This window comes from Gastrolobium bilobum, unplaced genomic scaffold (assembly GCF_033153095.1).
Source record: "Gastrolobium bilobum isolate Gb01-03AN ecotype WA unplaced genomic scaffold, APGP_CSIRO_Gbil_v1 utg20882, whole genome shotgun sequence".
Classification (NCBI taxonomy): Eukaryota; Viridiplantae; Streptophyta; class Magnoliopsida; order Fabales; family Fabaceae; genus Gastrolobium; species Gastrolobium bilobum.
Genome location: NW_026896360.1, coordinates 67,464 through 78,276, shown reverse-complemented (window position 1 = coordinate 78,276; position 10,813 = coordinate 67,464). Strand labels below are relative to the sequence as shown.

Below are 10,813 nucleotides of genomic sequence, written 5' to 3'. Positions count from 1 at the left end.
GTGTAAATGGCAAACAGCATTGGGAAGAGACTCCCCCTTACCATGATAACCAGGGGGTAAAGTCATATATACCTCTTCAAGGAGCTCTCCATGTAAAAAAGCGTTATTGACATCTAACTGAATTAGATGCCAATTTTTGAGTGCAGCAAGAGCAAGGATCACCCGAACTGAAGTAAGCTTGGCTACAGGTGAAAAAGTGTCAGAAAAATCAACTCCCTCTTGTTGTGTAAACCCCTTGGCAACCAAACGGGCTTTGAACCTTTCAACAGAGCCATCAGAATTGTACTTGACCTTATATACCCATTTACAACCAATTGGGGATTTTCCAGGAGGAAGAGAGACAATTGTCCAGGTCTTGTTATTTTGTAAAGCCAATAATTCATCTTGCATGGCAGATTGCCATTCAGGGAGCTGGGAGGCTTCACCATAGGATGTAGGTTCAAAATGATTATGCAGGGAATTAACAAAGGCAGTATGTGTAGGGGAAAGCTTTGAATAAGAAAAAGAAGCAGAAAGAGGATGGGATGTGGAAGAGGAACAGATGTAAGTATCTAAGTGGCTAGGAAGCTTTCTAGTTCTAGATGGTCTAGAAGAAACAGTAATGGGGCTGGGAGGAATGGTTGGAGTTGATATAGGCAGTGGGGTAATTGGAGAGGATGAATTTTTGAAAGGAAAAATGTTTTCAATGAAATTGACATCTCTTGAGATAAAAGTGCGGTTGGAGGCAATGTCAAGGAGTTTGTATCCTTTATAGCCAGGTGGATATCCTAAAAATACAGCAGGTACAGCCCTAGGGGAAAATTTGTGTCTGTGTTTGGGTAGGGTGGAACCATAGCATAGGCAACCAAAAATGCGAAGGTGGTCATAGGTGGGAGGTTTGTGAGATAGGATTTCAAAGGGAGATTTATGAGAAAGCAAAGGGGATGGGGTTCTGTTAATAAGGTATACAGCTGTTAACACACAGTCTTGGCAATATTCCAGGGGAATATTGGACTGAAAATGCAAGGCGCGAGCAACATTTAAAATGTGCTGATGTTTGCGCTCTACCACCGAGTTCTGCTGCGGTCTATCAACATAAGAGTGAAATAGTTGTATACCCTTGGAAGAGTAAAAATCAGACAAAAGAAACTCAGGAGCATTATCACATCTTATTGACTTGATGGCAGTATTATACTGATTTAAAATGAGAGCATAAAAATCAATGAAAGCAGAACGAAAATCAGATTTGCATCGTAAAAAATATGTCCAAGTGAAGCGAGATGCATCATCAACAATTGTGAGAAAATATTTTGATCCTTCAACAGAAAAAGGGTGAAATGGACCCCAAATATCACAGTGAATAAGAGTAAATGAAGAAGAGGACAATTTGGGATTTAAAATAAATGGTAAGCGTTTTTGTTTGGCCAAAGGGCAAACGTTACATGTATGAGATGCATCTAAAAGTGATGTAGTGTGTAAAACATCTTTCATTGAATTTAAAACAGAATAGGAGAGGTGACCTAAACGAGCATGCCAAAGCTCAGAATTGCATGAATTTACAGAGAGACAGAGGGGTGGGGGAATACAGGAATCAGGAAAAAAATTGGATGTATCAAGGACATAAAGACCTTCATGACGCTTAGCAATCCCAATCGTCTTGGCCGTTATAGGGTCCTGTATCAAACAATGGGAGGAAGAAAAATTAGCGATGAGAGACGAATCACGGGTCAGGGAGCTAATTGACAAAAGGTTAAAACGAAAAGAGGGGACAAATAAAACATTTTGGAGAGTAAAGGAAGGAGACAAAATAATGGAAGCAGAGCCAGTTACAGGGACAGACGTACCATTAGGAAAAGAGACAATAAAAGCAGTGGAAGGAGGTAAGATGGAAGAATTAGAAAACAAGCGAGGAGAAAATGATACATGGTGGGTTGCACTAGTATCTAAAATCCAACAAGAATCAGAAAAAGAAGAAGGACGCTTACCATTGAAGCTTGCGACAGATGGGGAGGAATCAGTGACCGAAGCTAAGGAGGAAGTGACCGGAGCAGCAGAACGTTGGTGGATGAGCGATAGAAGATGCGCATACTGAGACTGTGTGATGGCAGCTGAGGGTGGTGGAGCGTTGTTAGGGTTCACAGTATTGGGGAAGTTAGGGATCGAAGAATGAGGGTGAGGGAATGGAAACACAGAGGAATTGGCTTGGGCTGAGGCATTGGGTGAATGGGCTGAGTGGGTGGGCAAATTGGGCCTAGGTGGCCTGGGCCTGTATCCAGGAGGGAACCCATGGAGCTTAAAGCACTTATCTCTAACGTGACCCTGGTTGTGGCAGTAGGTACAAAATGGGCGAGAGCGGCGAGGAGCGGTGACGGCAGCCGTGGCTGGCGGTGGGTTCGAATCAGTTGAAGAAGGACGGTTAGGGGATGTGGATATTGAGTTGAGGAAGGGTGTATCAGGAGAGGTGGGAGCATGAATGTTGATTTGGCGTTGCCTCTCTTCCTGAAGAACAAGTGAGAAAACCTTGGCAATTGATGGAAGAGGATCCATTAAGAGGATCTGAGCTCGCACAGAGGAGAAGGACTCATTAAGGCCCATGAGGAACTGAAGGGCATCATGTTGCTCTTGTGAAAGCGAAACTTGTCTCAGACCTCCACAAGTGCACGAAGGAGTGGGAATGTAAGCCTGGAGCTCATCACAGAGGGTTTTTAACTTTGTGTAATAAGAGTTGACATCAAGAGATCCTTGATGAAGAGAAGAAATATCTTGTTTCAGTTGGAAGATGCGTGGTCCGTCGGCTGCTGAAAGCGAGTGCGTAGATCATCCCAGGCGTCAGAGGCATTTGAGAAATAAACCAAGCTATCTGCAATAGCTTTGGAGACAGAATTAAGGATCCAAGAGATGACCATTGAGTTGCACCGATTCCATGCTGGAAATAGAAGATCGGAATTGGAAGGACGGGGAAGAGATCCGTCTATGAAAGCTGATTTGTTTTTGGCAGTAAGAGCCAAAAGCATAGCTCGGTTCCAGGAGCTGTAATTGGTACCATCAAGGGTATGGGTCACAAGGACAAGACCAGGGTGATCACTGCTCTGGAGGGAGTAGGGGCTTGCTGTATCCTCCATTGAAGAAGCACCGGAGGACATGTCGGAAGTCGACGGAGGACGGTTGTTGCCTCGAGCCATCAAAAAGCTCTTGATACCATATTAGCTATTTGAGCACTCTGCATTTCCAGAAAGGAAGAGAAGAAAAACTTACTTTGTATATTTTCATTCAGTGTGTAATTGGTACAAATGATTCAGTATATAAAAGCACCTAAGAGAATCTGTTGTAACAAACTCATGGTGACGTGGCTACAAAGGGGAAAGAAAGGCTAACAGGTGCCAAACAGAAAGCAATGCTAACAAAATGTTAACCGAATACAAATTGCTAACAGAATACAATCAGAAAAAGAAAAATATGTAATACTGTAATAATATATATGCCACTACTTGGAGAGCATTCCATTGGATGCACTAGAATCACATTGTAGCTTATCAGTAAAATATAAAATATAATATAAAATATAAAATTTATTTTTATTTTTTTGGCGCAATGTATTTGCGCTCGGGGTATGATAGATTTTTCCCACCACGTGGATTAGCATTTTTAGTAATGTGGCAAGAAAAAATGATTTGTCATGTGGCAAAAACTACCATGAAGTGTATAAAATATAAATAGCTTTTTTTTGTACATATATAAATATCTTTTATGTACTCTTCTTTGATCAATTGTTTCAACAAAGGAATTAATGTTTGTCTAGATATTTTTAATTTTTATACATATAAAAATATGTTCGCTTTTTCTGTAATTAATGTAGATAAATTATTTGCAGTTAATGCAAATAAGTTATCTGCAGTAAGCCCAATACGACGTTATTTTGGGACTGAAATCATGGTATTTTTGTAATTTTAATTTATTTCAGGTTATTATATTCTTTATAATTATAATTTTCTAATTTTTCAATTCCAAAACGACGTCGTTTTGGAAGTAAATGCAGATAATTTATCTGCATATCTGCATTAATTGCAGAAATATTTTTCTGTATAAAAATATGTGAAATTCATATTTTTTTCCTCTCTTCTTACATGAGCCTTGCACATTTTAATCCTTATAACATGATAAACATTAATTCTTTCAACAACAAAAATGTCATTCTTTGGTCAAAATGAAAAGTGAAAACAATCAGATCTGTTTGATAGTGGTTTGATTTTTTTGTTCTTAAAACTATTTTATAAAATAATTATAGAAACAAAGAGGGAGGATATTTTGACTACCAAAAGTTTCCACTACCACCTTACTACCTATCTAATCACCATTGGATTAACATTTTCTCTCTCTTCAAAAACTTTTTAACATTCTCTCTCTTTGATCAAATGGTGATTTGATAGGTAGTAAGGTGGTAGTGGACACTTTTGGTAGTCAAAATATCCCCCCTCAGAAACAAATAGTGGTTTTCTGTATTTTTTTATTTAGTAAATTAAGAGTCAAAATACGAAACAAAAATAACTCAGACATGTTTTTTAAATTTGATTCTGAAAACAAAAAATCAATTATAATTTTTAAAACTTTTTTTATATAATAGATCTTATCAAACGAATTTTTTATTTTTTTATTTTTTTTTTAAAATCAAAAAACTGTTTCTAAATACAGTATTCAAACAAGTCCGATCTTTTTTGGAAGTTATGCTTCCGAATGTCCCTTTTTATGCCTCTCTCCCAATTTAATCAATGTTGTGAAGAAATGTCACAAATCTTATTCATAAATATACAATCACCATTTAGAAGAGATACTGAGGGGCTGCTATTATTAGTTGCTGCTACATGTCATGTAAACCTACATTTTTATTTTCTTGTTAAAGAATTTGGCATAGAAATAACACCAAACTATGACTACGCAGCTTCTGCAAATCCTATACGGAGATTGCCATAGTCAAACACTGTGTGATATGCCCCCAAGAAAATGTCTCCAAGTACCCTGCACATATACTACAACTTTCATATACTACACAAGAGAGGTAATAAACAAAATGCATGCAGCTGCCTCATTTCTGCAGTGATTTAGGAGCATAATAATTTACACTTAATCAAAGAAAGACATTAACAATATAATATGAATGAATTACCAGAGGGGACCCTGTGGGGGAGCAACATCTAGAGCAACAAAACCACCAAAGCAGACAGTAGAACAGCCTGCTTCAACTCTAAGGATATACTGAGAAGGAAAAAGGGAATATTAAATGTCTGAAAGATTAAGAAACAGAAACCAAATATGGATTGCAGCAAACAACTGAAGCTTTACTATGCTTAGTTGTAAATACATTTTTTTATGGAAAGGGATAGAAGCATATATGAGAAAAAGTTGGAGACAGCCAAAGAAAATTGAGGTAGGTATATGATATATAAATACATTATGAATGATCAATTTTCTAGAGCCAAGGCACTGATGTAAAAACAACAGAGAATTCATGTTGATCTAACAAGGAGAACGCCCAAAAAAATATGATAAAAAAACTTAGACCTGTTCTGGAGATAGAGGAAAGGATTTGTTTCCAATCTTGAATGTAATATGTGGCATAGCTGCAATGCTATTGCAGTTTATAAATGATTGTCCCACGGGATTTGGAAGCTTCTCACACAGCTTTTACAGAAGGAAATTGAGAAAAAAAAATAAAAAATATTGTGAGTGCTAAATTGGAAACATAAAGTGATTAAATATTCAACACTAGTATTATAAATAAGAAATTCTGATATGTAACTATTGCAACAATTACCTTATCTATATGATTTAATACTTTTTCCTTTACATTGCTTTGCTTAAGCTGAACTTGAATCCAAAGGACAATCATATCACAGAAAGCACAAAAGGGGCTCTCCTTGGTGTGTGACCCATCCCAACTTTCATTATACACCACTGTTTCAATAATGTCACTGCAGGTTAAAGTTATACTTTTGTTAAGAAAACCGAAACCAAGGAATGTGTCTCAAAAGAATCAAAATTTGGAAATGAAAAATTGTACTCCATCATATGAGGTCCATTATGTGAACAGAGTCCAATGTCAACGCATATAATTTCAGGATTTAACTGCAAATATGAGATATAAGAAGATATGTATAGGATGGTTAAAATTAGAATAAAGCTTGGACAATCATTGTGAGTACAAGCGTAAAAAGACAAAGAGAACAAACCCCAGAAATCAAGGATTCCCATATCAAATCGCCATAGTTATGAACTATGTTTTTGCACTCAAAACTCACATATCCTTCTGCTCCAATGGCATGGTTAATTTGAGTCACAACACTCTGCAAACAAGAACTAGTAAGAAAAGGACACCAAAGGAAAAGGGAACAAAGCAATGTATCAAAAGATAGAAGTATAATGTTTGAGAGCATACAGTTGGACCAGCAATTAAAGATGTCCCTGAGTCCACAATTGCAGCACAGCCACCCTCACATAACCCTGTGAAATTTTTCACACAATTTTCCGTTGTGAGTTAGGTCTAAGGCAATGAAGAAAAGTACCAAGAATTGCAATAGTGCATGTTGGCAGTTAAAACAGTAATGCTGTTAAAAATGAACCAAGAGGACAAGTTAAATTGAAAATCAACAATTGATGCATGAGTCCTTTTAGTTCTGTACAATGCCTGTGGAAATTTGAATGGCTTTTCTTGAAAAAGTATCAATCTTTCTAACCTCTTAATATGATACAATCTTTAGCTACTTTAATCTCTTCATACATAGTTTAACACACAACTACAAGAAACAATGAAATTCAATGCAGCTAAAGGTTCAATCTGACTAGAAATTTAAGAGGACCTGTTGAATTATTTGCAAGTAGAATATCTCCCACCTCAATCTGGAGGTGCAAACACCAAAAGTTAATAATGACAAGGTTGATGATAAGAACTACTGATGAAGTTCTTAGTATAATATACCTGCCAATAACCCTTCTGAGAAAGTGGAAAATAAGTATGGTCACCTATAAAACGCCTTGAGTCAATACCACCAAAGACAATCTCACCCCCTATCTTTGCCATTGGGTCTTGATTTAGCCAAAGAGAGAAAATTTTCTTAGATAAGTGCCCTTGCTCTATCATATTATACCTGTAGTCACAGAACTAAATCATTGTATTTGAGGCATCAAAAACTTTAGAAAAAAGGAAGAATTAAGTTTTTCTTTTATCCTATTACTACCAAAATACAATCTCACTACTAATCATGAACTCTTGTTCACTAATTTGAAAGGGAAAAATAAAGAATTATAAGACAGATAAATGAACAAATGAAGTTATCATGAGCACAGGTGTACCACACTGGCGTAACTTTTCCAACTGAAATATCCTGGAATCCAAGTCCAAGTATCCCATCAAACGGAAGAACTAAAAGTGCCAAAGATCCTTCCCTTATAATCTCAGCAAATTCCTGAAGGATGGAAACTAACCATCCATCAGTGCAACCAAATAGGCATATAAACTCAATTAATCACAATACTGATTGAAAAGTTAACAAGTCAAAATACTGACTTGATCTTTGATGATGATATCCCCAACTTGTACATTATCTCGGCTGAAGAATCCATATATGGATCCTTCCCCATAAGGGATTTTGCAAGGTATTCCTGGATATATTCCCAAAAGCAACTTTAAGTATGTACACTATAACAAACATAGCTCTGTTTGTGCATATAAAACCAAATAGAAGCACCTAAAAAAGAAACATTTATATTTCAGATTAAATGTCATGGTAATCCATAGTTACCAATTTCTGTATAGGTGCTAGAGATCCTCGACCTATACTTGGAATGCAAATAGCAAGCGATCTGCATGTGTCATATTAGCAAGCTAATTCATAAGACAAAAATCAAAGGAGTATTCAATTGCATCAGATCATGTGATAACTTACAGAGAAGATGCATTTGGAAGATGGGACCCAAAGATTCGAGCTGCCAGTATCAAACACAACATTGAAGTATTGTGGCGGTGAACCAATACTAATTTCCCCAAAATATTGTGCATCAAGATAATTCTTAAGATATACTACATTTTCAGTTAAATAATGTTTATCAACACTCCCTAAATCTTTGGGATTACCGGCCTCTTTGATTCTTGCAGCATTAAGACTGTGGAGATCTAACTTCCTCCTTTTTAGACTTACCTTCATCAACCCATCATTAAAAGTTGTAGAAGCCAAGGATCCTGACCAATCCCAAAGACACATAACAACCAGCAGATACTTGATACCCATACTTACAACTCATCTGGTTCAACATGTTTAAAAAAGTTCAGCATAAGCAATATAAAGAGTGACTGATTCATTACAAAATAATCCCAAAATAGACTAATATCATTTGAATTAGTATCAGAATCAAAACATAAAGAGGTTCAAGGTACTGAGACAAATATTAGAAGTATATAATCAAAGCTAAAAGCAAGTATTAGAGACAAACTTGAAAATTTCATACCTAATGATGACAATTACTTTTAAGGCCAGAAGCTGAGCTAAGCTAACATCTTTCATATATAAATTTAACCATGGTACCTAATAGCAACTGGGTATGAAGTTTGAACAATTCACAAATACCCGTCCCTCAAAATCAAATTTTACCCATTTTTTTATGTTTCAAGTACTTTCGATGATGAAAAGGAACAGTTTAACCTTACATGGAAACCGCTGCGTAGTTTCGCTTAGGATAATGTTATTTTCAACACGTTAAAAGAAGCGGAAGTAGCTTCAGAATTTTGTCGCATACAATAAATAGAGAGAAAGACCTTCGTTCGAAGTAGACATGCTTTAGTTAGAATGCTCTAACACGTGGGTACAAAACGACCAACCATATTAGTGTATTTTTTAGAATCCACAAGGCCAATTGATTGATTTAGTACTTGTTAATGAAACAGTGTTGGTTAGGTTTTGTAACTGTAAACTTTCTGCCCAATCTAAAACCAAAATATTTATTTAATATACTAATTGTAGACGCGTGATGCACGCGTTTTTATAATATACATTATTTATTTCTCTGATTATGTTCTATATGTCAACTTAGGAAGATTATAAAACGATCACAAAATGAATTAACTTGCCTTAGATTAATTATGTAACTAATGTTACCTGTTTTTGCCTATCTTTGTGGCAAAACTTAACAGTTTCTGAAAATTTTCTCTTCATGATAGAGATTATGCAGTGCCAACCGGAATTAGTTCGGTTAAGCCGGTAAACTGATATTTGAATGTGATAAGAGCAAATAACTATTACATGTTGGCATAACCCTTGTCTACATCAATCTGAACTTAAACCTTACTAACTGCACTATTCCATGTGGCTAACGTTATACGAATAACTCTTGACAGATAAAGTAGACAATTATTACTATAGTATTAGATTGGGTTAATCTTTTCTCCTTGTACGATAAAAGAACCCCATCCAGCTAATCTGTCAAAATTCCTCCCACTTATTTTTTTTTTTATTATAATTAGGTGGGCCCCATGTGTTTTTTGTATCTACTTATCATAGGAGAAAAGATTAACCCTATTCGATTTATTAAGGGTGTTCAAAATGTTCAAAAAAACCAAACTAATCCATAACAAAACTACTCCATATTTTAAAAATCGGTTATTTTTAAAAATTGGTTTCAAATGAAACTATATTTTATTTTATAAACAGGTTATTTACCGAATCATAAAAATAATTGGTTATCATGGTTATCCATAACCAAACTGCTTTACAATTAAAGAACAAATAAGTATTATCTTTTATCATGCCTATTATATTAGTCAATTAACTCAAACTTTCAAACAATAAACTAGCAAAAAAAGTTAAGCAGCTCCAGTAGAAAATATTTATTTAAAAAAAAATTACACATAAATCGAAGGGTCGCATCCTAAGAAAGAACTTCTTATGTAACGTAACAACTTTTTTTCCCAAAAAAAAAAAATAACCACATACAGACCTCCGGGTAAACTCACAACTTGACAAAGCAAATACTTTGAAATGGCAAAGATGAAGTTAAAAAATCATAAACAAAAAGGGCAACAAAATTAATCAATTGACTTAACATCTCTGAGATGTTTAAGATGATGAATCAGCATCGTTAAAAGGACAACTCACAACGGATTTACTTATTTGTTCTTTAATTATCGAGCAGTTTGGTTATGGATAACCAATTATTTTTATGGTTTGGTAAATAACTAGTTTATAAAATAAAATACAGTTTCATATGAAACCGATTTTTAAAAATAATCGATTTTTAAAATGTGGAGCGGTCTGGTTATGGATTGGTTTAGTTCTTTTGAACATTTTGAACACCCTTACCCATACCTTCCTCCATCAGTTCAAATGAAACTCTAAGTAACATAAATCTTGAGAGAACGAAGAGCAATATTTTTATAATTTTAAATTAGTTCAACAGTTCTTCTATCAATCAATCACAAAACAACGTGAAATAATTTCTATAAGAATCATTTCGTACTGAGAGTTCCAAAACAATGAAGATTCTTGCAAGAAATAGTTGGTCAACTACCTATAACCGGGAGAAACAAACGACTACTTATAAAAATAGCACAATTAATCAAAAACCGATTTTGAATTTGTTAAAAAAACAAGTTTTGAAATTGATAACCGGTTTATGGTTCATAACCGGTTTTTGATTTAAAATCGGATTTGAATTAAAACCAGTTTAAAACCGGTTTTAAATTAAACCGGTTATAAACCATAAACCGGTTTAGAAAATTAAAAACCGGTTCAGTATGAAAACCAAACCATTTAAAACCGGTTCGGTTCGGTTTTTGTTAAAATCGATTATG

At 35.3% G+C, this 10,813-nt stretch overlaps 1 protein-coding gene across 1 annotated transcript; it reads right to left on the bottom strand.

Annotated features, from left to right (window-relative positions):
* Positions 1 to 4,664: 4,664 nt before the first annotated feature.
* On the bottom strand, positions 4,665 to 8,709 carry LOC133299348 (aspartic proteinase-like). The gene is made up of 14 exons (XM_061498806.1): positions 8,476 to 8,709; positions 7,917 to 8,271; positions 7,773 to 7,833; positions 7,538 to 7,632; positions 7,324 to 7,436; positions 6,950 to 7,118; positions 6,831 to 6,870; positions 6,410 to 6,474; positions 6,204 to 6,317; positions 6,035 to 6,099; positions 5,789 to 5,945; positions 5,536 to 5,655; positions 5,141 to 5,229; positions 4,665 to 4,992 (listed from the first exon to the last, which is right to left on the bottom strand). Exons 2-14 carry the CDS (start codon positions 8,256 to 8,258, stop codon positions 4,908 to 4,910), a joined length of 1,515 nt encoding a protein of 504 aa, XP_061354790.1. The 5' UTR covers positions 8,259 to 8,271; positions 8,476 to 8,709; the 3' UTR covers positions 4,665 to 4,907.
* Positions 8,710 to 10,813: the final 2,104 nt, after the last annotated feature.